We start from the raw sequence: 23812 nt of genomic DNA on the forward strand, positions 1-23812 counted from the left end.
TCAACAATCAGGACTGAGTTTATCTCTGTGCCTGTTTCCTAGTAAGTGCTCGGTAATGAATTGTTAACTGAATGATAGAGTTGGATGTTGGTTATATGTTCATAAAGGGGTTGCCATCAGGTGCACCGTTATCCTCTAGCCTGTGAGAGGGAAGTTGGACCCAAAGCCCTCTGCCATGAAGACTGATTTTGACACTGCTGTTGCTCACCAACCATAGTTCTGTAACTTTGGGTTGGAGATCTTGAGGATGCCTTATTTACGTGAAACTCCCTGACTACCATGACTCACCTTGTATTTCCTCATTAATTCTTCTTTCTTTCAGACTTCTTTATGTCCCTTGGTCTCTACCACATGGTTAACAATGATACATCACAATAATAGTGACCTTTTATAGTGTATGTGTCAGGCTTTACAAACAGAACAAACTTAGGTTATGTCATTGAACCTTATAACTCTAGGAAGCAGGTATTTTTTTTCTTTTAAAAAATTTTTTATTATTTTATTTTAGAGAGAGAGCATGCATGCTGGAGAGAGGGGCAGAGAGAGAGAGAGAGAGAGAGAGAGAGAGAAAATCTCAAACAGGGCTCATCCCACAAGCCTGGGATCATGACCTGAGCTGAAATCAAGAGTCCATCACTTAACTGACTAAGCCATCCAGGTGCTCCTGAAGCAGGTATTTTTATTCCCATTTTTAAGAAAGAGCACCACATAGTTTATGTAACTTCTACAAGGTTACATGTCTAAGAAGTATCAGACTGGGAATTACAAGACTGGAATTACAAGCCTAGTCTGATTCCAGAGCCCATGTTCTATCTCCTATTTTATATTATTCCCTTAAAAGGAAGGGACTGATGATAGACATTTAGCCTAGTGGTTATTAATAGAGACTTCAGTGAAGATTGCCAGAGTTCATATCCTGGCTTTACCAATTATGACTTTGAGCAAATCACTAATCCCACCCCCCACCCCCCAATGCTTTAGTTTCTTCATCTGTAAACTAGGGTTATTTTGAGGATTTGATGGACCAATGTACTTTAAGAACTTAAAACAATAAAAATAAAGAATGTAAAACAGTGCTTAGCATATAAAGTGCTAATGATAAGCATCATTATTATTGTCATGTGAAATTAATTTGGGTCCTATTCTTCAAAGATTTGTTGGATGTCTGCTATATGCCAGACACTGTTCAAGGTACTAGAGATACAGCAGTAACTAAGACAAGTCCTTGCCCTCATGGGGCTTTCATTTTAGAGGGGGAAGACAGGCAACAGAATAAGTAAGTAAGTAGAATTAGTAGATAGATTGTGTGATGTTTTATAATTCCATGTGATGAAATGCTATTTAAAACATACAATGAGGGGCGCCTGGGTGACTCAGTCTTGAGCATCTGACTCTTGAATTCGTCTCAGGTCATGATCCCATGACCATGGGATTGAGCCCCACATCAGGCTCTGTCATAAGCATAGAGCCTGCTTAAAATTTTCTCTCTCTCTCTCTCTCTCTCTCTCTCACTCTCTTTCTCACTCTCTGCCCCTCTCCTCTGCTGTGCACACATGTTCTCTCTAATATAATAAGTTAAAAAATACAGTCAGATAAATGGGTTGGAGAGTGGCACTAATGAGTATTTGTTTGTGAACGTGTAATGAGGCCACAACAGTTCAGCCAGCGTCTTGCTTCTGCTTGGTAAGCTGGAGCAGTCATTGTCCTGTTCTGACTAGCTGCTGACTCTTGGGGTGACAGGCATACCCTACCTGCATTCAGTTTGGGATGGTCATCCCTGGAGTAGCAGGAAATTAAAAGATTGGTTTGAGGTTTCTGGGCCTCAGGAAAACCCAACATAGAGAACTCATAAAAAGACCAGAGGTCTTCAGTCTGTGAGGGAGAAGCTCCACTCTATTTCCCTATAGTTGAGACTATGAAATGGGATAAAAATCCCAAGAAGGTCAGAAAAAAGGATAGGTCAATCATTCAAAAAGTTCAATAATCATTGTCATTATCATAAGATTCTTCATTTCCATAAAAGTAATCTAGTGGTTAAGAGGATAGGCTTTGGAGTCAGAGAAATTGAGGATTTATTTTTCCTTTCCCACTTAACTGTGGGGGGGTCTTGGTAAGGCCACTAATTTGTTCTAGCCTCAGTTTCATTGTCTATAAAATACAGTTAATAATACCTACTTCAAAGACTGGTTTATTTTTTTATTTTTAAAGTTTAATTACTTATTTTGAGAGAGAGAGAGTGAGTGCATGCAAGTGGACAAGGGGCAGAGAGAGAGGAAGAGAGAAAATCCCAGGCAGACTCTGCCCTGTCAGGTGCAGAACCTGACTTAGTGTTCGATCTCACAATCTGTGAGGTTATGACCTGAGCCGAAATCAAGATTCAGACACTCAACCAGCTGAGCCACCCAGGCACAACTCAAAGACTTGTTCAAAGGATTATTAGCATATGTAAAGAGCCTGGTTCAGGTCCTGGCACACAGTAGGCATTTAATAAAGGAACATTTTAAAAAATAGTTCAATCCACCTAGGGTGCTATGGTGTGTATTTTAGATATTAGTCACTTTTTGTAGGGCTCATAGGGAGAGATTTAGACTAAAATATGCAAGCTACTTCCCATTGCATAACCTTCAAAGAGGAGAACAGATAACCTCAAAACTGAGGATATATCATCCAAGAAAGGCTCATGGATGCCAGCAGAAGATAAAAAGAGCTTGGTAAAAGAGCTCTGGAGTGTGAGATCCTGAGTTCAGTTCTTGAGTCTGCTGTCAAGTTTTTAAGTTGAAATGCTTACTTTTGAATATGTATTTTCATAGGTCAAAAGTATTCAGGCCAGGACTACTGCATTAACTGGAATTGTAAATAAACCTACATGATGAAAGCAACCAGAAAGCATTAGTTTTAAAATATAGATATGTATATTTTATGTATTTTTATCTCCTCTCTCCATTGTGTATACTATTGCATAAAATTAGATTAAAATCTTAAGATTAAAAAAGGAGAGATACCGTTTATTCTGTTGCCAAAGCTCTTTTGTTTTCATTTGCAATGTGTAGATTTAAATTACTTAAAAAAAAAAGCAAAATTCTGCATCAAACACTCTTAAGAGTAGAAGAATAACTGAACATTTGGCAGTGCACCTTTTGTGCAGAGCTCTGGGTGAAGCCCTAAATATTTTCCTCTTCTTGTGTTTAGTGGCATGTTACGATTGTGAGTCTCCCAAAATTTATTTGCCCCCCCTTAGCCACTAGTTCACATTTGTTTTGATCTTCATGCCTGTACTCATCTAAAATAAACAGCGCAGGAAGAGTGAAGAAAAGGCTTTAGGAAAGGATTTAAAAATATAGAACCACAAGTTTCTCTTATGGTTTTCTCAGCACACTGCAGAGCCTGGTGGGTTGGGAAAAAAGGAAGTCTCGTGCAATGTTCCCGTGTTCTCTCCCTCTAAACCCTCCTGGCACCCTGCACCTGCCGCTGATCACTGATTCATTCAGCAGGCTTTGGTCAGATTCTTCCTGTGTACTCCATGCCTGGAGCAAGAAGTCAACTAAAATTCAGGCCCTGTTCTCCAGGAGCTCCCAGTCAGTGGGGAGACAGGCAGGTAGACTGTGACCGAATGTGGAGTGTGAATGCCACAGCAAAGCAAAGAGAGGAGGTGCCAAGGCCATCTGGGTCAGGAAGTCAGACTTCAGCTGAACTTTGCAACATGGCCCAGTTATTTAGATGGTGGTGGGAGAAGCATTTTAGTGGGAGGAGAGGAAGCACACATGTAAAGACATGGAAAAGACATACATACCACAGAAGGCAGACTATGGTACCTGCCTTGATGCATTTTGGAATTTTGTCTATTCACAGATCTGTCCATTAACCACTGCCATCCCCCACCCCTTACAAGACTAAATTCCTCAATGGCAGGGATCAAATGCCATGGAACTCAGTCATCTAATCATAATAATACATTTAATCTTTGCCACATTCCTATAAACACTGTCAACACTGAAAAAGCTTAAGACACAGAATTGTTAAGTAACATGCCCAAAATCACAAAGCTGAACTTAGGCATTCAGGCTCTGGTGCCTGTGTTCCTAACCATTAGATAGATAGATATTGGATAAGTGTTTAAATTGATTTGAATTGAATGGAAGTAGAAGCAATTATATGATGGTTTATTCAATCATTTGTTTTTTTTAAAAAATAACACGCAAGTCATTAGCTTTGATAGTTGTTACAGCAAAGTATTGAGTCTCCATTGGCTTTGGCTTCTGCCTGTGTGACTTGTAGCAACTCTCCTAGGTGCAAGTGTTCTGTGGGACTCTTAACCTGTAGCCCTTAGCCAGATTTAGACCCAAAGTGAAAATAAAATATGAGTTTAGGCCTGAAACAGAGGCAGTCTGAGTTGGAATGAATGAATGGTAAAGGAAAAGAGGCTATGAAGATGGCCTTCCCCAGAAAATGGCCTTAAAAATACAGTCTTTGGGGACAGTTTGAAAGAAGTTGAGGAAGACAAGCGTGATAAGTGCAATATAGCTTTAAAAGATAAAGGTGCTCTTATTTTTTTTAGTGTTTTTATTTATTTTTTCAAGTTAGCACAAGAGAGGGAGGGGCAGATAGAGGGGGACAGAGGATCTGAAGTGGGCTGTGGGCTGACAGCAGCGAGCCCGATGTGGGGCTTGAACTCACGAACCATGAGATCATGACCTGAGCCAAAGTCAGATGCTCAACCCACTAAGCCACTCAGGTGCCCCAAAAGCGCTGTTATTTTTAAATTGATTTTGAAGAGCTGAGAAAGATACAAGAGAGGTTTATGATGAGAGGAATGGTGGGGAACAGAGCAAGGAAAGCAGATTTAGCTATGGAGAGCAGGTGAGCACCTGGAGAGCCGCCTGTTTATTCATTTATTCTGCCAACAAAACCTGGAGCTCTGCACTGGTCCCTGGGGTTACAAATGAATCAAACACAGCCCCTGTCCTCAAGGAGCTCGCAGTCCAGCGATAAAGACAGGAAGATGGAGAGTCTCGAGGCTGTGTGGTAAATGTCCATGATGGAAGTATGTGCAAAGGATAGAGGTGGGAGCTGGGGAAAGATGGGGTGTTGGGGAAGGTCTGTTAGGCCTGGTGGTGGGAGAGGACAGCTTTCCAGGCCAACAGGAGTGCCTGCGGAGAGTGTGGCACGGGAGAGACCACAGCATGTTCTAGTTTGTCCTTGCAGGCTGGAGAAAATGTTGCTGGGAGGGTGATTTCCAGGGTTTATGGAGGTTGTGGTGGGTAAAGGAGGAAGATGAGAGTCAGTGACAGGAAGACCCGGGGTCGGATCCCAGCTCTGTACCTTGGGAACCAGGGCTAGTCACTCTGCTTTCTGTTTGCTGCTTAGCCCCTAGTTTGCTCACCTGTAAAATACAAATGATAGGGGAGGGGGGCAAAGCCCACTCATCTCTCAGGGTCTTCATGAAGATGAAATGGGGTGTTGGGTGTGAATGTGCTTATAAAATCCCCTGAGTCTAACATGTGATTTAAAGAATTCTTTCCAGTGACTTTGTAAGGCTTCATTCCATTTCTGCAAGAAGATAACACTTTCTGTGTTATCTCTGCGCTTCCCACCACACCTTTCCAACAGTGCCCTGTAAAATTCTCCTGAAGTGCATGTGGTCAACGTAGCTGCTCCTTGGGGTCCACAGGAAGGAAGGAGCAGTCCAAGTGGAGGGTGCACCAAGGACAGACAACCTCTATGCTTCCACCCTGAGCAGGTCCATGTGGAAAGTCAGAAATGCCCTCTGCTATCCTTCCACAGAGAGCACTGTGGCAATTTCCTGAAATTTCCCATGAAAACAAGAGGGTTTTCCTCTTGGGAAATCAGAAACCTGAGTGACTGCACTTATTACATTTGAAGTATCTAACTTTAAGCCACTCACAGTAGAGGGTGTTTTAAAAAGGCAAAGTGTACCAGAAATTATGTTTGTAAGTGTTAAAAATGGTGATTTCATTACTCACTTTTTAAAGTTCACTTAATCCCTTTCCCTTTGCTCTGTATGTTCCTGACTGGTATTATTGTGAGAATTTATTAGTTAATGTTTGTGAAACATTTTGAAGATGAAGGAAATAGCTATTGACATAGGTGATGAGTACTAACATTTTTAAGTACTTTTTTCCATTTCAGAAATTAAATTCCAAGGATAAATGTTACCAGCTCTAGTCAACTTTAGTGCCTCATTTTAATGGGGATATGTTTTTAGAATGTTACAATTTTGACAAGGGGAATGAACATGTATTGTGTCCTTACTGTGTGCCAAGTTCTGAGCCAGATGCCTTAAATTTGTTATTTTTCATTTTCAAACCACCCTGCAAGGCAGATAGAATTATGTGTATTTTTCAGATGAGTAAATTTAAATTGCAATTCAGAGTCTTAAGTGTCTAAACCACGGTCAAGGCTGGAGCCAGTTTTCAAATACAAACTCCAAACTTCATGCTCTTGCCTGTACACCATGTGGAATTTTGAACTAAGATTTTCCTCTAGCATCCATTTATTTGACAGTTTTTTTTTTTTTAATTTTAATGTTTATTTATTTTTGAGACAGAGACAGAGCATGAACGGGGGAGGGTCAGAGAGAGAGGGAGGCACAGAATCTGAAGCAGGCTCCAGGCTCCGAGCCGTCAGCCCAGAGCCTGATGCGGGGCTCAAACTCACGGACCGCGAGATCATGACCTGAGCCGAAGTCGGACGCCTAACCGACTGAGCCACCCAGGCGCCCCAATTTGACAGTTTTAATGACTAATGGTAGATATATAGCCCAGTAGGTTTTTAATTGGATTCGATCATTTACTTTCTCCCAAGACCATTGGGGTTGCATTTTATGGTGATAGGAGCTCTTTCCTCTGACTTGGAGGTTTCAGAAGGGGCAGAGTTTGGTTTCACACTTGAGTTCAAGTTGTGGTTCTGGCTGAGTGAGAGCAGATACTGCCTCAGGCCTCACTTCTCCTTCATCCTATGTAGAGTGACTTCACTTCTTCAAGCCTTGGTTTCCCCAACTGTAAGTAGGGGGAACGACAGTTACCTACTTTGCACAGTTGTGGGATAATTAAGTGAAGTAACCTACCTGACTACATCTATCACTGTTTATTATGCGCTGTTGGTAGTATTAGAAGTTCATGGTAATTGCTTGCCTAAACATTTTCCTGTGTAACCCAAAGCACTTTTTAATCAGTGTTATCACAGGATCTCCATTTATTGGGCCTTTGCTATATTCCAGGCAGGGACTTTGCTGGGCACTTTGTATATACTTCTCCATTACCACATTTATGACATTATAGAGTAATTACTTATTTACTGATTTATTTATTTCCTTGCAGGCAGGAAACCCCTTTCTCTCCTGTATCTCAGGCATTTATCATAATGGCTTCTGGCCCATTGAAGGAACTCATTGATGTTAAGGAAGTTCGCTTGACTTTTGTTCCTTTGTGCTGCCTTTCCTCTTCTTTTAAGAACTAACTTCAGTTGTGGGGAAGAGCTGTTCAAATGAAGTTCAATATTGTCATTATTAAATTGTGACTTGCTGGGGCGCCTGGGTGGCTCAGTTGGTTAAGCGTCCCAACTTCGGCTAAGGTCATCTCACTGTTCGTGAGTTCCAGCCGCACATCGGGCTCTGTGCTGACAACTCAGAACCTGGAGCCTGCTTCGGATTCTGTGTCCCTCTCTCTCTGCCCTCCTCGACTTGCACTCTGTCTCTCTCTCTCTCTCAAAAATAAGTAAACATTAAAAAAATTTTTTTAAACTTTTGACTTGCTTTAAAGTATGCCTATAATTAAAAAAAATTTAGTTTGCCCTAAAATTTGTTAATTTGACAACAGCTGACTCTGAATATTGTTAGCCTTTCATTGTTTTGTTTTTTTTTTAAGATAAATTTCTGGGATAAAAAGAATATATCAAGAATTGGAGCAGTTTGCCAAGCAAATTTACTTTGTGATTTCAAAGGACATGGTTACCTGACTCAAAGATGTAAACTCTTCAATACCTTAGTGTATATACATGTATCCAAATTATTCTTAGGGACTTATTAAATTAGTTCTACAAGGGTCTTATCTGAGAATTATATATAATGCAGTTTAAATTTTAGTATAAAGGTAACAATTTTGAAACTTTATCCTGTGTTTTAAAAAGTCTTACCATTTCTGAATTTTTAAAATGCCAGTTTGACTTTTGTCCAATTAGATTAATTAGTGAGATTTCAGAAGCATATTTTGAAAGACAAAAGATGATTTGTGAAGATAAAAATATTAACTTGTTCTTTATTCAAATCCAAAATTCTCTGTTGTTATAAGGCAACATCATAAAAATATGTAAAAATACATCTATTTTTCTTTTTTTAAAAAATAGAACAATGAGGAAATTGAGGTGAAGGAAAATTAAGAGAATAAAAAAAAAAAACCAAGATAAATTCAGAGGTTAAGTTTGTGTTGAAAAAGAATCAAGGGGCCCCTGAGTGGCTCAGTCAGTTAAGCAGCCGACTTCAGCTCAGGTCATGATCTCATGGTTCATGAGTTCAAGCCCCACATTAGGGTCTCTGCTGTCAGCACAGAGCCCGCTTTAGATCCTCTGTCTCTCTCTCTTTCTGCCCCTTGCTCTCTCTCTCAAAAATAAAACAAACATTAAAAACAAGAATCAAAAGTTTGCAGGGAGATTCTGTGTTCTTTCCTTAAACACAGAGGGCTACAAATTTGCCCCTCATTTTTCTAGCAGTATTACAAAGAGGAGACACAATGAATTACAAGATGCAGAGTCCATAAAACTAAAGGAAACCAATCATACAGAGGACAAAGAGTGTTAGTGGTTCATTGTCATAATAAAGTATTTGTCTTAAAGTAGACAAACATTCTGATACATGGTATTTGTGATTTTTTTTCCTCTCCACTTTGCTTTTTGTTCGTGAGATTTTTAATACATATGTATTAGGAAGATCTCTGTATGCAGGAAAGAGAGAGAGAGAAGCTTAAAAAGCATGGCATGGAATGCTGCTTGACAGTGTCATACATTCACAAGATGTCCTTGAAGATGGAGCACAGAACAGAGATCAGGGAAATTTTGGCAGCTGCGGTTGGGAAAATAAATGGCTGTTGTGTGATTGGGCAGATCCTAAAAGCAGGCTCCTGCTCAGACCATGTAATTAAGAAAAGTGGGAGCTTTTTGTCCAAGTGCAGAATGTTCATAATATCAGAGTTTGTCAGCAGGAGCTTTTAGAACGGATCAGTACTTTTCACTCCCCGATCCAGGGAATGGTTTTCTTATAAATCATCTTCTCTCCTTGCTGTCCTCCTGAAGGTTGCTGCCAGGCGATAAGGCAGACTTAGATTGTAACCTTGCTAATACACAGTGATTTAGGTGAAGGAGAAACTGAATCACAGGCCGTTTCAAGAAATGCGATTTTTATTCATTTGGGCTCCTATGTGTCCTCTAATGTAGGAGCAGAGTGTGGCCAAGGAGAGATCCCGCAGGACAGCTCTGGGAAGGAGATGGAATAATTTTTAATACTGTGACTCCAAACTGGTTTGAAGGATTTGACATTTTCTTTCATTTTTAAAAATAACTTCCTTTCAGATTATAAAAGTGCTGTATTCTCATTGTAAGACAAAAACTTGGAAAATAAAGATAGAGACGAGTGTAACAGTCACCTATAATCCCACCCTTTATTGTTAGTATTTTTACTTTTCCCTCCTACATTGTACATGTTTATGTAATCAAGATAATCAATTTTTATTTCACTTTTTTCTACATTTATCATACATGTTTTCTTCTGTTATAAAACCCATTATAAACATAATTTTAACAGCTGCAGAATACTGTGTCATAAAACTGTACAGTAACTTACTTAGTCATCCCCTCTTGTTGGGCCCTTAGGTTGTTTCTATTTTTTCACTCTTCTAAGATACACTTTTCATAATATACTTTATCATGCATGCTTTTGGTCTTTAGAATTTTACAATGCTTTTCTGAGCTTCAGAATGGATCCTTGGGTCCAAGAATATGAACATAAGGTTCAGAAAGATTGTGCCAGTTTACATTTCCACCAATGTGAATGAGACTATTTCACTGCACCCTAAAGCTTGACAGTTGCAAACCTTGAATTTCTACGTTCTATGTGAACAAGCTGTCCACAAATAATTCAGAGATACACTTCTCCCAGCCTAGGTCTGCATTCTTAGGAACGCTGTTAGGCTAGAGTCCCATTTTACTCACACCCATCTGCCTTCCCAGGGGGTGTCCAGGATGAATGGTAGTCCCAAATAACTCTCTGAGGTAGTGTGAGGAAAAAAGTTCCCCTATCAGGTCAAAAAGTCTTTTTTTTCTAATGAATCCTTCTTATTAAAAAAAAGAAGAAAAGGGGCGCCTGGGTGGCGCAGTCGGTTAAAGCGTCCGACTTCAGCCAGGTCACGATCTCGCGGTCCGTGAGTTCGAGCCCCGCGTCGGGCTCTGGGCTGATGGCTCAGAGCCTGGAGCCTGTTTCCGATTCTGTGTCTCCCTCTCTCTCTGCCCCTCCCCCGTTCATGCTCTGTCTCTCTCTGTCCCAAAAATAAATAAACGTTGAAAAAAAAAATTTAAAAAAAATAAAAAAAAAAAAGAAGAAAAAAGGAGAGAGAAGGAAGGGAAGAAAGAAAGAAATTCAGAAAAGGAAGAAATGAAAAATAAAATTTCAAATGTGATAAAGTAATTTTCAAATTTAAAACTGCCCTATCAGAATGATGTTCAAGATTTTTTCAGTAATGAACATGTAGATATAACATGAGGCTGTGTGAATTGTCCACAGGTCTAATTTACCATGGCCACTTACACATACACTGAGGTGCTGAGAACTGTTTATTTCACTTAGTATCTTTAGCTTCAGTATGCCCCCAAATAATCTTTTCTCCTTTGAATTGCACAATTGGAAGAACCATTGGCATTATACAATTCTTAACAAAGAGAAGGTTGCCCTGTATAGAATTTTCTAGATACTGACTCCCTCTACTTCCCTTCACTATCCTCCCCATTCCCACCCAGGTTTGTTAAGAAAACAAATACAAATTTTCACAATAAAAAAAAAAACATTTTAGGGGCACCTGGGTGGCTCAGTCGGTTAAGCGTCCGACTTCAGCTCAGGTCACGATCTCGCAGTCCGTGAGTTCGAGCCCCGCGTTGGGCTCTGGGCTGATGGCTCAGAGCCTGGAGCCTGCTTCCGATTCTGTGTCTCCCTCTCTCTCTGCCCCTCCCCCGTTCATGCTCTGTCTCTCTGTCTCAAAAATAAATAAACATTAAAAAAAACTTTTTTAATAAAAAAAAAATTTTATTTGTATTTCTGAAGAATTTAATCTGAGTGTGCTTTAACACAAATGCGGAGGAGTGACCCCATGCTGCAGATCATGATACAGATGCAGAATAACACATTGCTTCGTTCAGCTGAATCCCGGTGAGTTTGCTTACACTCTGAGCCACCAGCCAGGCACTTTATAAGTATACAATATTTATGCCACTGGCTATTGATTATGCATTTAATCAGAAGATAAGCTTAACTTGGGGTGCCTGGGTGGTCCAGTCAGTTAAGAGTCTGACTCTTGGTGGGCTCAGGTCATGATCTCATGGTTGGTTTATGAGTTCAAGCCCCAAATAGGGCTCCAGTGGACAGTGTGGAGCCTGCTTGGGATTCTGCCTCTCTTCCTCCCTGCCCCTCCCCCACTCGCGCAGGCACATGAGCACATGCACAGTCAGGCTCTCTTTGTTTCTCTCAAAATAAATAAATAAACTTAAAAAAAAGAAGCTCAACTTGATAATTCTGGAAGCAATTTTACAAATTATCCATTGATGTTCTTTGTATGAAGATGACGTGTCTACCATCACAACTGGTTCCTGCCCCAACAGGTACCCATAGCTAATTATGAAGCATTTTGGTTATTTTGTCCACATTAAATATTCAGAGTTTAGAAGCTTAAGGGGTAGAATGGGAAAGGAATTGTTTTCCAATTGATTTTTTTAAGTTTTTTTTTGAAGTTTTTTTTTAGTGTTTGTTTATTTTTAAGAGAGGGAGAGAGAGAAAATGAGAAGGGGGGAGGGGCAGAGAGAGAAGGACACACAGAATCTGAAGCAGGCTCCAGGCTCTGAGCTGTCAGCACAGAGCCTGACCCGGGGCTTGAGCTCACAAACTGTGAGATCATAACCTGAGCTGACATCAGACGCTTAACCGACTGAGCCACCCAGGTGCCCCTCCTGTTGATTTTTTTATTAGATCTAATATTTTTGCAGAAAGCGAGAGCTTGGCCACGAAATTGTATTTATATTGAAATGAAAACATTTGCGCTTTTCAAATATGTCTTTAACAAAGAAGGCTTATTGAAAGTTTGAGATGATCTTTATTTTGGAAAAGAGCACTGAATTGGGGGTTCAAGGGGTGGTGACAGAAAGGTTTCCTCATCTTTATAATGAACTGGATGGCCGGGTCATCCCTTGGCTCTGAAAGGTTTGCTGTAAAAGTCTGCTAAAACCAAGTACCCAGGGGTTTTACTAGGACTGCCCCAGGACAGGCATACCAGGAAATCATTTTAGGCCCAAACTAAAGCCCTAAAGAAACACTGTAAGATATAAAGGAGGCCAGTATTTATTTAGGAGGAGAAATGTGTGTGCTGTATCTGGGGAGGAAGATTAAAAACTTGGATTTCTGTGAATTTGAGAATAATGCCTAAGAGAAATTAAATTTTGATTATGCTTTTCATATCCATGCTGGCCCTGCTATTTTAAGTATTAATGCCTCTTGTTCTCTCCAGCGACTGCTGAGTTTTTAAAAACCCTGACTACCCCCACTGAGAATACTTTTGGCATGCCTAGTATTCCTCTCCAGTGAAGAAGATGCTGTTTCAAAGGAGTAATGCCTTAAGCTTACCTCCTTGTTACAAACAGTCATTTATTTAGGACGTAAGCATTTAGACTGGAAACAGGACTGTCAGTACAGTATCAGAACTTGTCCGTGTATATCTCATGTATGTGCTTTTTTGGGAAGGAGGGAGAGTCATTAGAGAAACTCTGGAGGCAATTGCTTAAAGAAAGGGGTATATACAACTGGTTTTAGTTAATTATTTGTTTATCTGCCCTCCCTTTCCATCCTCCTAACTTGAACACTCTAAAGGCAGGGACCAAATTAGTTTTGTTTTCTGTATTCCTAGAACAATGCCTTGGTCTATAATAGCATTCAATAAACTTGTGTTGACTTGAACACACTTGTTTTAAGGATATGCTGAGAATTTATTACCACATAACTTCCTAGAGTAAATAGGTCTTTCAGGTTATTTGTGCATCTACCCAAAGGTACTATTAAACTGTCAGCATGTTTTCCCCAGTTGGAATTAAATATTTTTTCTAGAGTTTTCTAGTTACCTTCCAGCAGAATTAGGGAAACTTGGTACAAATGTTTTTGAGGGACATGAGTGCAGTGTTCAGCCAGATTCTTCTGCTCCAGGGGTCTTTTGTGAGTCATCACTTGTAATTTGGTGGGGGGCGCGGGGGTGCGGGGTGAGTATATTCCCAAGTTCCCTTTTCTTAGAGTGATCAGATCATCAATCTCAGCCCCTGCTCTTGGAACCCATTAATAACATGTGTCTCCCTCCCAGTTGAATCATAACCAGGAAAGCATTGCATTTAGAAAAAAATATTAATCTGAAGGGACTTGAGTGAATTAAAGCCTCTTGAAGAGAAGGAGGGGAGAGTGTGGATTTTATGAGCTGATGGATAAAACTTTTAAAAAATATGAAATTGGGGGTTGTAAGGACATTTTTAGTATCTTTAAAGGAGCAAGAAGAGAAGTGAGGAATTATTCCTAAAAATAATATCTGTCTTCAGGAACACAGAGCCTGCTGTGTAATTTTCTAACTTTGGGGATTTGTTTTTCAGGCTTTTGAAAGGCGGGTGAGATGCAGTAGTCTGGGCTGCACCACCAGAGTCTAACATACTGCGTGTCAGGATTTTATAAGGGTTAAGTGGGAAATGCCTACAAAGAGAATTAGGACTTTTATTTTTGTTCTCATGAATAATTTAAATCTATTTCTTTAATGGTTCGATTCAGTGACTGCCCTTGGTAAACATTATTCTTCATGCTCTCGGGAGCGCTTGTTCTATTACATAAGGGTTAGCCTTTATACATAAATTTTCAAAAGTCCTTCCAACATGGTAAAAGAAAACACCTTTCAATACTCATTAAAATATTGAATAAAATACGTGTGTGCGTGTGTCTCAGATGTACACACCTGAGACATGTTTGCAATCAGTACACTCCATCTTTCTAGTTTCTGGGAATGCTGACATTTAGAGGGCATTAAAAGTAAAGGGGAGAGTATTTGGAAAAGAAGCACCGTATTCCTGTGATCTTCTTAGTTTCTTTTCTCTTGGTCTTTTTGCCCAGATTGAGCCTTGAGGCCACCCCTCCTCCGGAAAACCAGAAGTTGAGAACTGCGGTGATAGGAGTACAAGGGCCCTGCACTGGGCTCTTGGATGACAAATGTCAGTCTTGCGTTTTACCATAGCACAGGTTCCTGTAACATAAAGTCGTAACCCTTTATGTGTCTCATGAAGTAAATCCTGAGAGTGTAAAGTGGGTTAAGATATGTAAATGCAAGACCAAGCAGTTTATTGTGGGACTGCATTTTTATGGAAAATATTGGAGTAAGGCCACAGTATGGCAGACAGGATTGGTGAGGGGGCTGCGGTAGGGCCTCCAAGATGGCTCTCTGGTGCCCGGGACAATAACTGTCCTTAGTTGTGAAGAGGAAGACCAGCCCTATATCTCTAGTCTTTCCCCAGATGTGAGCAGATGAAAGCCTTGTGAAGAGTGAAGGACAGAAGGAACTGTGAGGAGTCCATGAGCTAATGGAAGAAATATTAAAGGAGACTTTAAGTACATTTTTAGAATTTTACAATAGTCCGGTTTAATATACTTAAAGGACCTTCTGGCCATAAGACATGCGTGCTCTCTCCTCTGACATGTAGACCCTTTGGCAATAAATATTTGTTTGGTTAATGAATTCATGAATTCTGAGAACAAGAAGTTACATGAAAAGAAAGATTTGGGAAGGAAGGGAAGTTTTTGCACTTTGATTGTATTGCTATTCTTAGAATCAGCTGGAGGATTTCAATCTGGAGACAAAGGATTGCCTTTAGTGTACGTAAAATGTGTGTGTGTGTGTGTGTGTGTGTGTGTGTGTACATTTTTCTGGGGAGAATGGAAAAAGGCATTCAACAGGTTCTCAAGGGGGCTCATGTCAGCCAAAGATTCAGCCCTCCTGCTTGAACAAATGCCTCTTACAATCTGTATATGAAATAATATCTAAATGTATGCCTGGCATATAGTGGGTACTCAGTAAGTGTTCTGCCCTCTTTTGTTATATTTAAGAATGGGATGACATTAATACCTTTTTGGCTTGTACTTTACAGGGTTGTTTGAGGGATCTAGTGAACTACTGAACGTGCAAGGACTTTCATTCATTCAATAGTCCTTTATCCAGAACTTAGAATCATCAGGCGCTGTTCTACATGCAGGAGATGCTATAATAAACAAAACAGATGTGTTCTCTGAGCTATGGAGCTCAGGTCACCATTCTTTGTAAACTGTAAAGTGCTATACTCAATAAAGTATGGAGGTAGACATGTCTCCACACCTCTGTTCAAGGGCATTTTTATGATATGGCCACCTTACTCCCTCTTCCCAGAAAAGGAGAAATAAACCCTCATCTAAATGTCCATGTCTGCATTGTCACAAGAGTACACAAGTGAGGTAGTCTGTAGACCTGGGCTTAAGTCCCATTTCCTGCTCTAACTAGCAGTATCACCCAGGGCAAGTAATTTCCCCTTTCTGGTCCTAGGTTTCCTCATTGTTAACATTATGGGGTTGGGTTTTGTGGTCCTTCGTGTTCTCTGGTATCTCATGCATCTCCATCAGGAACTCAATGAGGGCTATCTCTTTGTCTTTGTTGTCTCTGTATCCTCAGGGCCCAGCACAGTGCCTGGCACTCCGGGGCTCCATCTCTGTTCATCTAGCATTCTAAGATCTAGCTAGCCATAATGGAAATAAACCCCATTTTTTATGTGCATCTGACCTGACAAGTCCAGGAAACAGTGAAGCAGATACCTTTGGGGGGACAAAATAAAAGAAGGGATTGAGCAGGTAATTAAGGCTATGGGGCCTAAGGACCCAGGATTGTGGCGATGGAGACACTACGATGGGCTGTTTTTTTCAGGAGCACCTTAAGAATGAGGCTGAGCCTGGCCTCTGCTTCTTACCTCCCTCCACAGAGATAAATATCCCTGAGTGCTGATCCAGCAGCTGCATGTCTGAGGCCTTCCCTCTTGCTTTTGTTGTATATTTTTCTGAAAAAAAAGTGGTGGGAGGGGTGAGGTTAATGCGTTGAGTGTGAATAATTAGTCATTCAAATCATTGACATTTACAATGACAGGATTTGAGTGCCTATGTTATTGTGCACTGCTCTAATAGTTTATCCCTGAAATTTTCTGCCTGTATAATGTTTCTTAAAATATATCACAGGAACATAAAAGATTTAATGCAGTGCTTTGTACAACCATTAGAGTTGAAGTCAACTGAACCTCCTCAATGCTCTATCCTGGATGCTCACTGTAATTCTGTTCTTAATTGCCATTCGTAAGAGGGAAGGAGGGCAAAAACGGTTTGGAACCTGGTCAGCTGCAGAGTTGGCCATGAGACCCACACAGACTGTTTCATGAAAATACATAGTCACACTTGAGTAACTGATATATTTATTTGCAATGAAAATTGTGCTGTTAGAATATCAAAGGCTTTAGCCTGGGGAAGGAAGTCTTCTGATCTTGTGAAGCCAGCCTCTGCACTTATTGGAGGATATACTTCCTGCTAACATACGTTTACCTCTGGTCTGTTCCCCAAGTTGAGATTACAGGTGTCCTCTCGTTAAAGATGTCATATAACCTTAAAATATTACAGTTTAATATTCTTGGGTTCCATATCTTTAGACCTTGGCAATTTCTCTTATTTTCCAAGTAATGTTTTAAAATCCTCTTGGTTCACTTGTGTGTTGGATTTGATTCTGACATTTTACATTTGTGATTCCTTTTTTTAAGCCTGTCTTGTATCCTGGGATGCATCATTAAGATGAGTGAGGGGCTTACTATGTGATGTGTGTTAAACATTTGCAAGTGTTTCTCAGCTTTAGCATTGTACTTTTTTATTGAGCAAACTCTGTGTGATTGTGTGTATTTTCATCAGTTCTTTCTGAATACACAAAAGGATAATTGTAGTTTGTGTGCAGAGCAAAGAGAGCTCCATCTCCATAAGCCAAGAATGACTTGACCTAATTTATAGGTTTGGTCGGTTGAAGTAGTTCAGTACCAAATATTGCATCTCATCGATCCTTTTCAAAAGTTTGAGCCCAGTTAAGGTTGTCTGATCTACAGATGGGGCTCCAGTCCAGGAGTCAGCATAATTTAGGAAATGCACATAAGATATAGGGGAAGATGGTTGGGGAACTGACATGGCTTTACTGCAGACTCGATGCTTCCTAGGCTTCTCTGGAGCAAGGAAACCTGTGAGATGTTTACATGGACAAGTGCTGGCTTTCACCACACATGTCTGTGAGGCGAGCATCCAGTGAACAAAAGATGAACCTGGCTGTCAGGTGACCTTTAACAGTCTTGATCCCATAGAATCTCAGCATGCTTAGGTATGATTTACATTCTTCTTCATACTCCATCATTCATGCCGAAAAGGCTGCCTCGGTGCAGGATATTTTCTAGGTGTTTGTGGGAGAGCCGTAAGAAGAGTAACCTGACAGGGGCACCTGGGTGGCTCAGTCAGTTAAGCGTCTGACGTCGGCTCAGTTCATGATCTCACAGTTCATGAATTCGAACCCCATGTCGGGGCTCTGTGCTGACAGCTAGGAGCCTGGAGCCTGCTTCAGATTCTGTCTCCCTCTCTTTCTGCCCCTCCCCCAATCGCACTCTGTCTCTCTCTGTCTCAAAAATAAATACACATTAAAAAAAATAAAAAGAAATAAAAAGAAGGGTAGCTTGACAAATACGGAGAGCAGGGAAGGTGTTCTATAGATCATGGGACTAGCACTTTTGCCATTAAGTCAAAATGTAGCAGCTGGGTAGCTCTGTGGTTCTGCCAACCCAGCCTTCTGAACCAGATAAATTCTGCTTTTAAGTTCCTTATCAAGTTGGCAGTGCTCCTTGTGTCTGTTGCCTGGACACTTAGTGAGGCAGTGAGACGACACAGCAAATGGAGACACGGCTCAGGCCCAGGAGGCCCAACAGTTTGGCAGAGCAGAAACCTGCCTCCCAGCCAGGAGTTGTGATGATGCTCTACGACATCATCTCCATTAGCATGTACATCCCTTGGGCGCATCTCCCTCATTGTTTCCTGGACAGAGCAGCTGACTAGGCTGTGTGGGTACAGTTTCTATCAGTGCTGAGAAGAGTTTGATTTAAGATTCTTCAGATGGGGCACCTGGGTGGCTTGGTGGATTAAGTATTCCAACTCTTGATTGCGACTCAGGTCATGATCTCGTGGTTTGTGAGTTCAAGCCCTGCATCAGGCTCTTTGCTGCTTGGAGCCTGCTTTGGGTCCTCTGTGCCCCCCTCTGTCTGCCCCTCCTCCATTCTTTCTCTTTCTCTCTCAAATAAATAAACATTTAAAATAATAAGATTCTTCTCAGAAACTCTTTGTTTTCTCCTTGCTGTCTCAACCAGCCTTCCAGAATCCCACAGTTGACCTGAATCCAAGAAAAAAGTTCTGATGATGTGATAAGGGGAGCCACTTAAGTTACTTATAATGATAAAGAATCTTAGAAGCTCCTCACCTTCCTCCATCTGCCTTATTTCTCTGACTCCTCTTGAGACTTTTTTTTTTCTTTTGGTTTCATTTCCGATTTATGATCATTCAGAAGAGGAAAGAATTAAAGTAACACCTATATAGGGCATGATGCAGAATATTAGTCATTATGCCTCCAGGCATTCTTTCCGAAAATAAACCTACACAAGAGGCTTTATTCCAATTTACAAAGAGGAAACTGAGGCTCAGAGTATTGATGTAACCTGCCTGAGAGCACATAGCTAACAGGTGGTGGAACTACAATTTAAATCAGCTGTTGCCTTGACTAAAAACATATTCCTTTTTTACTTTATCACTCTGCTTCAATGAGAAAATAAGCAAAAATAAAACCAAACCAAGAAAGTCTCAACGAGTATTGATGAGGGTGTGCAGCAACTGGAACTTTCATATTCTGCTGGTGGGAGTGTAAATTGGTGCAGCCATTTAAAAAAGATACTGACAGTGGCTACTACAGCAGAACATAAGTATACTCTATGACCCAAAAATAGACTCCCAGGAATACTCCCAACAGAAATGTGTGTGTGTGTGTGTGTGTGTGTAAACCACAAGACAAGTACATAAGGCTCATAACAGCGTTATCAAAATAGTTAAAAACTAGAAACAACCAAATGTTTATCAACAGTAGAAGAGATAAATAAAATGTGATTTAAAAAAAATTTTTTTATGTTTATTTATTTTTGAGAGACAGAGTGTGAGTGGGGGAGGGGCAGAGGGAGACAGAGACACAGTATCCAAAGCAGGCTCCAGGCTCTGAGCTGTCAGCACAGAGCCCGATATGGAGTTCAAAACTACAAACCATGAGGTCATGACCTGAGACAAAACCTGACACTTAACCAGCTAAGCCACCAAGGCACCCCAAAATGTGATTTAAAAAAAATTTTTTTAATGTTTATTTTTGAGGGGGGGGAGGGGCAGAGAGAGACAGACACAGAATCTGAAGTAGGTTCCAGGCTCTGAGCTGTCATCACAGAGCCTGACGTGGGGCTCAAACTCACGAACTGTGAGATCATGACCTGAGCCAAAGTCAGACGCTTAACTGACTGAGCCACCCAGGTGCCCCTAATTTTTTAAATGTTTATTTATTTTAGAGAGAGAGAGAGGCAGAGAGAGAGGGAGACAGTGGATCCCAAGCAGGCTCTGCACTGACAGAGCCTTTGTAGGGCTTGAACCCACAAACCGTGAGATCATGACCTGAACCAGAGTGGGATGTTTAACTGACTGAGCCACCCAGTTGCCCCCAATATTTTTATACAGTGGAATTCTCTACAGCAGTGGAGAAGAAGAACCTATCACTATATCTAACAACATGGATGACACCCAGACATAATGTATGAAAGGGTACATATTGTGTGATTCCATGTATTTAAAGTTCAAAAACAGATAAAACGAATCTCTGGATTAGAAGTCAGTTACCTTCGGGAGGTGTGAATGATGGAGGTGGGGACACAGGAAAGACTTCTGGAATGCTAGTCATGTTCTATATCATGATCTGAAAGGTGACTACTCAGGTACGAATTGTGTTCTCTTTGTAAACATTCTTTGAGTTGTACCCTTAAGGTTTGCACACTTTACTACATGTGTATGATATAAAAGTGCTTATCCCCCAGAAATTCTCTCAATAGCCAAATGGTGATGATAATGGAAGCTGCTAGTTATCAGATATCTGCTAAGCCTTGCTTTCCTTGTCTACAAGATGTGGAGAATATGAGAATATGCCTCATTGCCTTCTTGTGAGAAGTGAGACAAGTGATGTCAGACAATTGGTAGAGTGACTTTAATAAATATCAATGATGGGAGCATCTGGCTAGCTCAGTCAGTAGAGCATGCAACTCTTGATTTCGGGGTTGTAAGTTCGAGCCCAATATTGGGTATGAAGATTACTTAAAAATATAATCTTTTTAAAAAATAAAAACAAATAAATATCAGTGAATGTGAATTACATTCCCACTACTATTCAGGTGGTTTCTGTACATCATGTCACCACCTCGCAAGGCAGGTGGAAAACTAGGGGTGCCTGGGTGGCTCAGTCACTTGGGCGTCTGACTTCAGCTCAGGTCATGATCTCACGGTTTGTGGGTTTGAGCCCCGCATCGGATTCTGTGTCTCCTTCTCTCTCTGCCCCTCCCCCACTTGTGCTCTGTCTCTGTCTCTCAAAAATAAATAAATGTAAAAAAAATTTTTTTTAATTAAAACAAAAACAACAACAACAACAACAAAAAAAAACAAATGAGGAAAACTAAGGCTCCTAGAATTGAAGTCCCTTACTCAAAGTCACACAGCTAGTGATGATTCCATTTCCAAAGAATTGATCAATTTCGGAGGCAATGGAAGTCTTATCATGAAGGACTAGTAAGGGATGGTGATAGGATAGAATGGAAAAGGGGGATTGGTGGGCTGCATTCGGGGCCAGGAAAACTGTAGGCCCAGGCTCTGCCCCAGTTTGCGATGACACAGTTCACTGGATGTCTCTGGAATTCATCTCAAACATGAGAGTTTTGAACTAGATTTTACTAGATTTTATTTCCTTAAGTGACTTCTGGCTCTGCAGTTTTATGATTCTCTATGTTTGTCATGCCTTATAGGGCCTCTTTACAACCAGGCTCCATGAGCTTAAATTCATTTTTCCCGTAGAACTTTATTCCTGCTTCATCTTCTCAGTACTTTTCCTCAATCACATCCTATAAAGCAGGGCTAATTGTTCCCCTACTACATGCCCATTGTCCTACTGTGAGCCATTTGCCGGTCTGTGTCCTCCATAGACTGTAATCTCCTTGAGGCTAGAGACTAAGATTTATTTGTCTTTTTTCCCATACATGCTGCCTGGAACAGTTCACACATTTGTGGAAATTTTTGTTTAATTAAGTATTTAAATCCACAGAAAGTCCTTTTTGAATAAAGTGTGAGAGGATAGCCTCAGGCTGTGCTGGACCTAAGGTGGAGACCCAGAGAGACCTTTTCCTTTATGTTCTTTATTTTATTAGAGGTCCAGGAGAAACAGTAATGGAGTGGCTAGGGAGAAGAATCATCAGATGACTTAGCAGCTCCTTGGTGTGTGTTGATGAAATCTGAAGTTTGATCAGTGCTTAAACATCAGTGACAATCCAAACCCTTCCGATATGGAATGGCCCCCACTTAATTTAATGTCATTTTACTTTATAAGATAGTTAATAAACAGGTACTGTGTTTGATCTTGTGAGCATAGACCTCTATATTTAGTTTTTCGGCTTTAATGGAACTATAATTTTAATCATGATTATTACTTTACATTTTAATTATAATTTGGTGTGGCTTAAGTATACATTTCTGAGAGTGATTGTGTAATGAAAACAGGAATTAGCTTTTCATTAACAAAATAATGGGAGCGTTCCCATTGCATTCTAGTCTGTGTTCAAAATCTATGGGCTGGCCTAAAAATAGCAAAGGGAGTTTAACATTTTGGTTAAAAACATGCTTCTAAATTGGATGTGTTCACAACCCAGTCTCTTTTGCTCCATCTTGCTTTATCTTGTTCCCTTTCTTTTCAAAGTACAAAATAAAATAAAATAAAATCTTGAAAGAGACTTTGTGTCTTTGAGATTTCAGGAGGTTTATTTTTATTATTTTTATTTTTATTTAGATAATTAGCACCATGGAGCCACAGGTGTCAAATGGCCCGACATCCAATACAAGCAATGGACCCTCCAGCAACAATAGAAACTGTCCTTCTCCCATGCAGACAGGGGCAGCCACAGATGACAGCAAAACCAACCTCATAGTCAACTATTTACCCCAGAACATGACCCAGGAGGAATTCAGGAGTCTCTTTGGGAGCATTGGTGAAATAGAATCCTGCAAACTCGTGAGAGACAAAATTACAGGTATGGTCTTCTTCAATATTCTGAGCTTAGGATCAGCAGCTATCTGTTCCGTTGAATGTGCAGACCTTAGCAGGAATGCGCGCGCGCACACACACACACACACACACACACACGCACGGTGAATGGTTAATGCATCTGAGTGTCTGCATCGTGTATCCTGCCTTCAGGGATGGCGTGGGAACACAGACGTAAGCTCCTGCAAGTGTGTACACTACATAAAACCATTCTGCAGATTGGTAGGACTTGGAAGCAGATGAGATTTTGGAGCTTCCTCAAGCTTTACTTTCTGTGAAATAACCCTTTGGTTTGATCCCCTTTTATTCTCAATCAGCCACCCTTTCCCTTTGTTCTATAGTTCTCAGTTCTGCCCTCCACCCTCCCTGTACTCCATGCTAGTTTTTATCTATTCCTTTCCTCTCAAGCATTTGGCTTGTGTGTGTCCAGTGTCTGAGACAGTGTTTTAATGGGGCGGGGGAGCCATTGTGGATGGAGATCACAACTGCCCATTGTCTCTGGGAGAAATAGGCTGTAAGGATAGCAGATTATTCTGGAATAAAACTACTCTGCAGTAGGAGGGAGAAGCTTAATGAAAATCTGTATTTGAGGTATTTTGTTTGTTTTGTTTTGTTTTGTTTTGTTTTGTTTTGAGGATACTCTTTGAGAAGTCGGAGACTTTTTACTTAATAGTAACACACTACCCTTACAATTTCAATACTTGAACATTTTAGCTTCCGATGTTTTTCTAATCAACAGCCATTTGCTGAAGACCTAATGTTTGCCAGACACTGATACTGTAATTCTTTGGAGTGAAGTGTCCCTGTAATCTTTTTGGAAGTGAGAATATTTTCTTAGAAATCTACTGGCTACGTCATGACAGAGTGCAGCTGCTCATCTCTGATGCTCCATTCCTAAAATCATTCCGCCCACCTGAGCATTTGTCATTTTTGAGTGTTGACTTTTGTTTCCTTTTCTCTGGACAGTTTAATTGACAAGCAACTGGCCTATTAAGAAAAAGGAAAGTCTGTCATTAAAATAGGAAGATACATCATCTTGGTTTTAAGTCTGAGAATCCAGTGTA

General features: G+C 40.6%; 1 protein-coding gene across 3 annotated transcripts in view; it reads left to right on the forward strand.

Moving 5' to 3' along the window:
• Positions 1-23812, forward strand: part of ELAVL4 (ELAV like RNA binding protein 4) — a 90991-nt gene that overhangs the window by 16607 nt on the left and 50572 nt on the right. For all 3 annotated transcript variants that reach the window (XM_030327549.1, XM_030327548.1, XM_030327550.1), the window contains exon 2: positions 22494-22734. In XM_030327549.1, coding sequence (XP_030183409.1) covers positions 22494-22734 — 241 coding nt within the window. The remainder of the gene's footprint in view (positions 1-22493; positions 22735-23812) is intronic.

Source organism: Lynx canadensis, chromosome C1, assembly GCF_007474595.2.
Source record: "Lynx canadensis isolate LIC74 chromosome C1, mLynCan4.pri.v2, whole genome shotgun sequence".
In the NCBI taxonomy this organism is placed as follows: Eukaryota; Metazoa; Chordata; class Mammalia; order Carnivora; family Felidae; genus Lynx; species Lynx canadensis.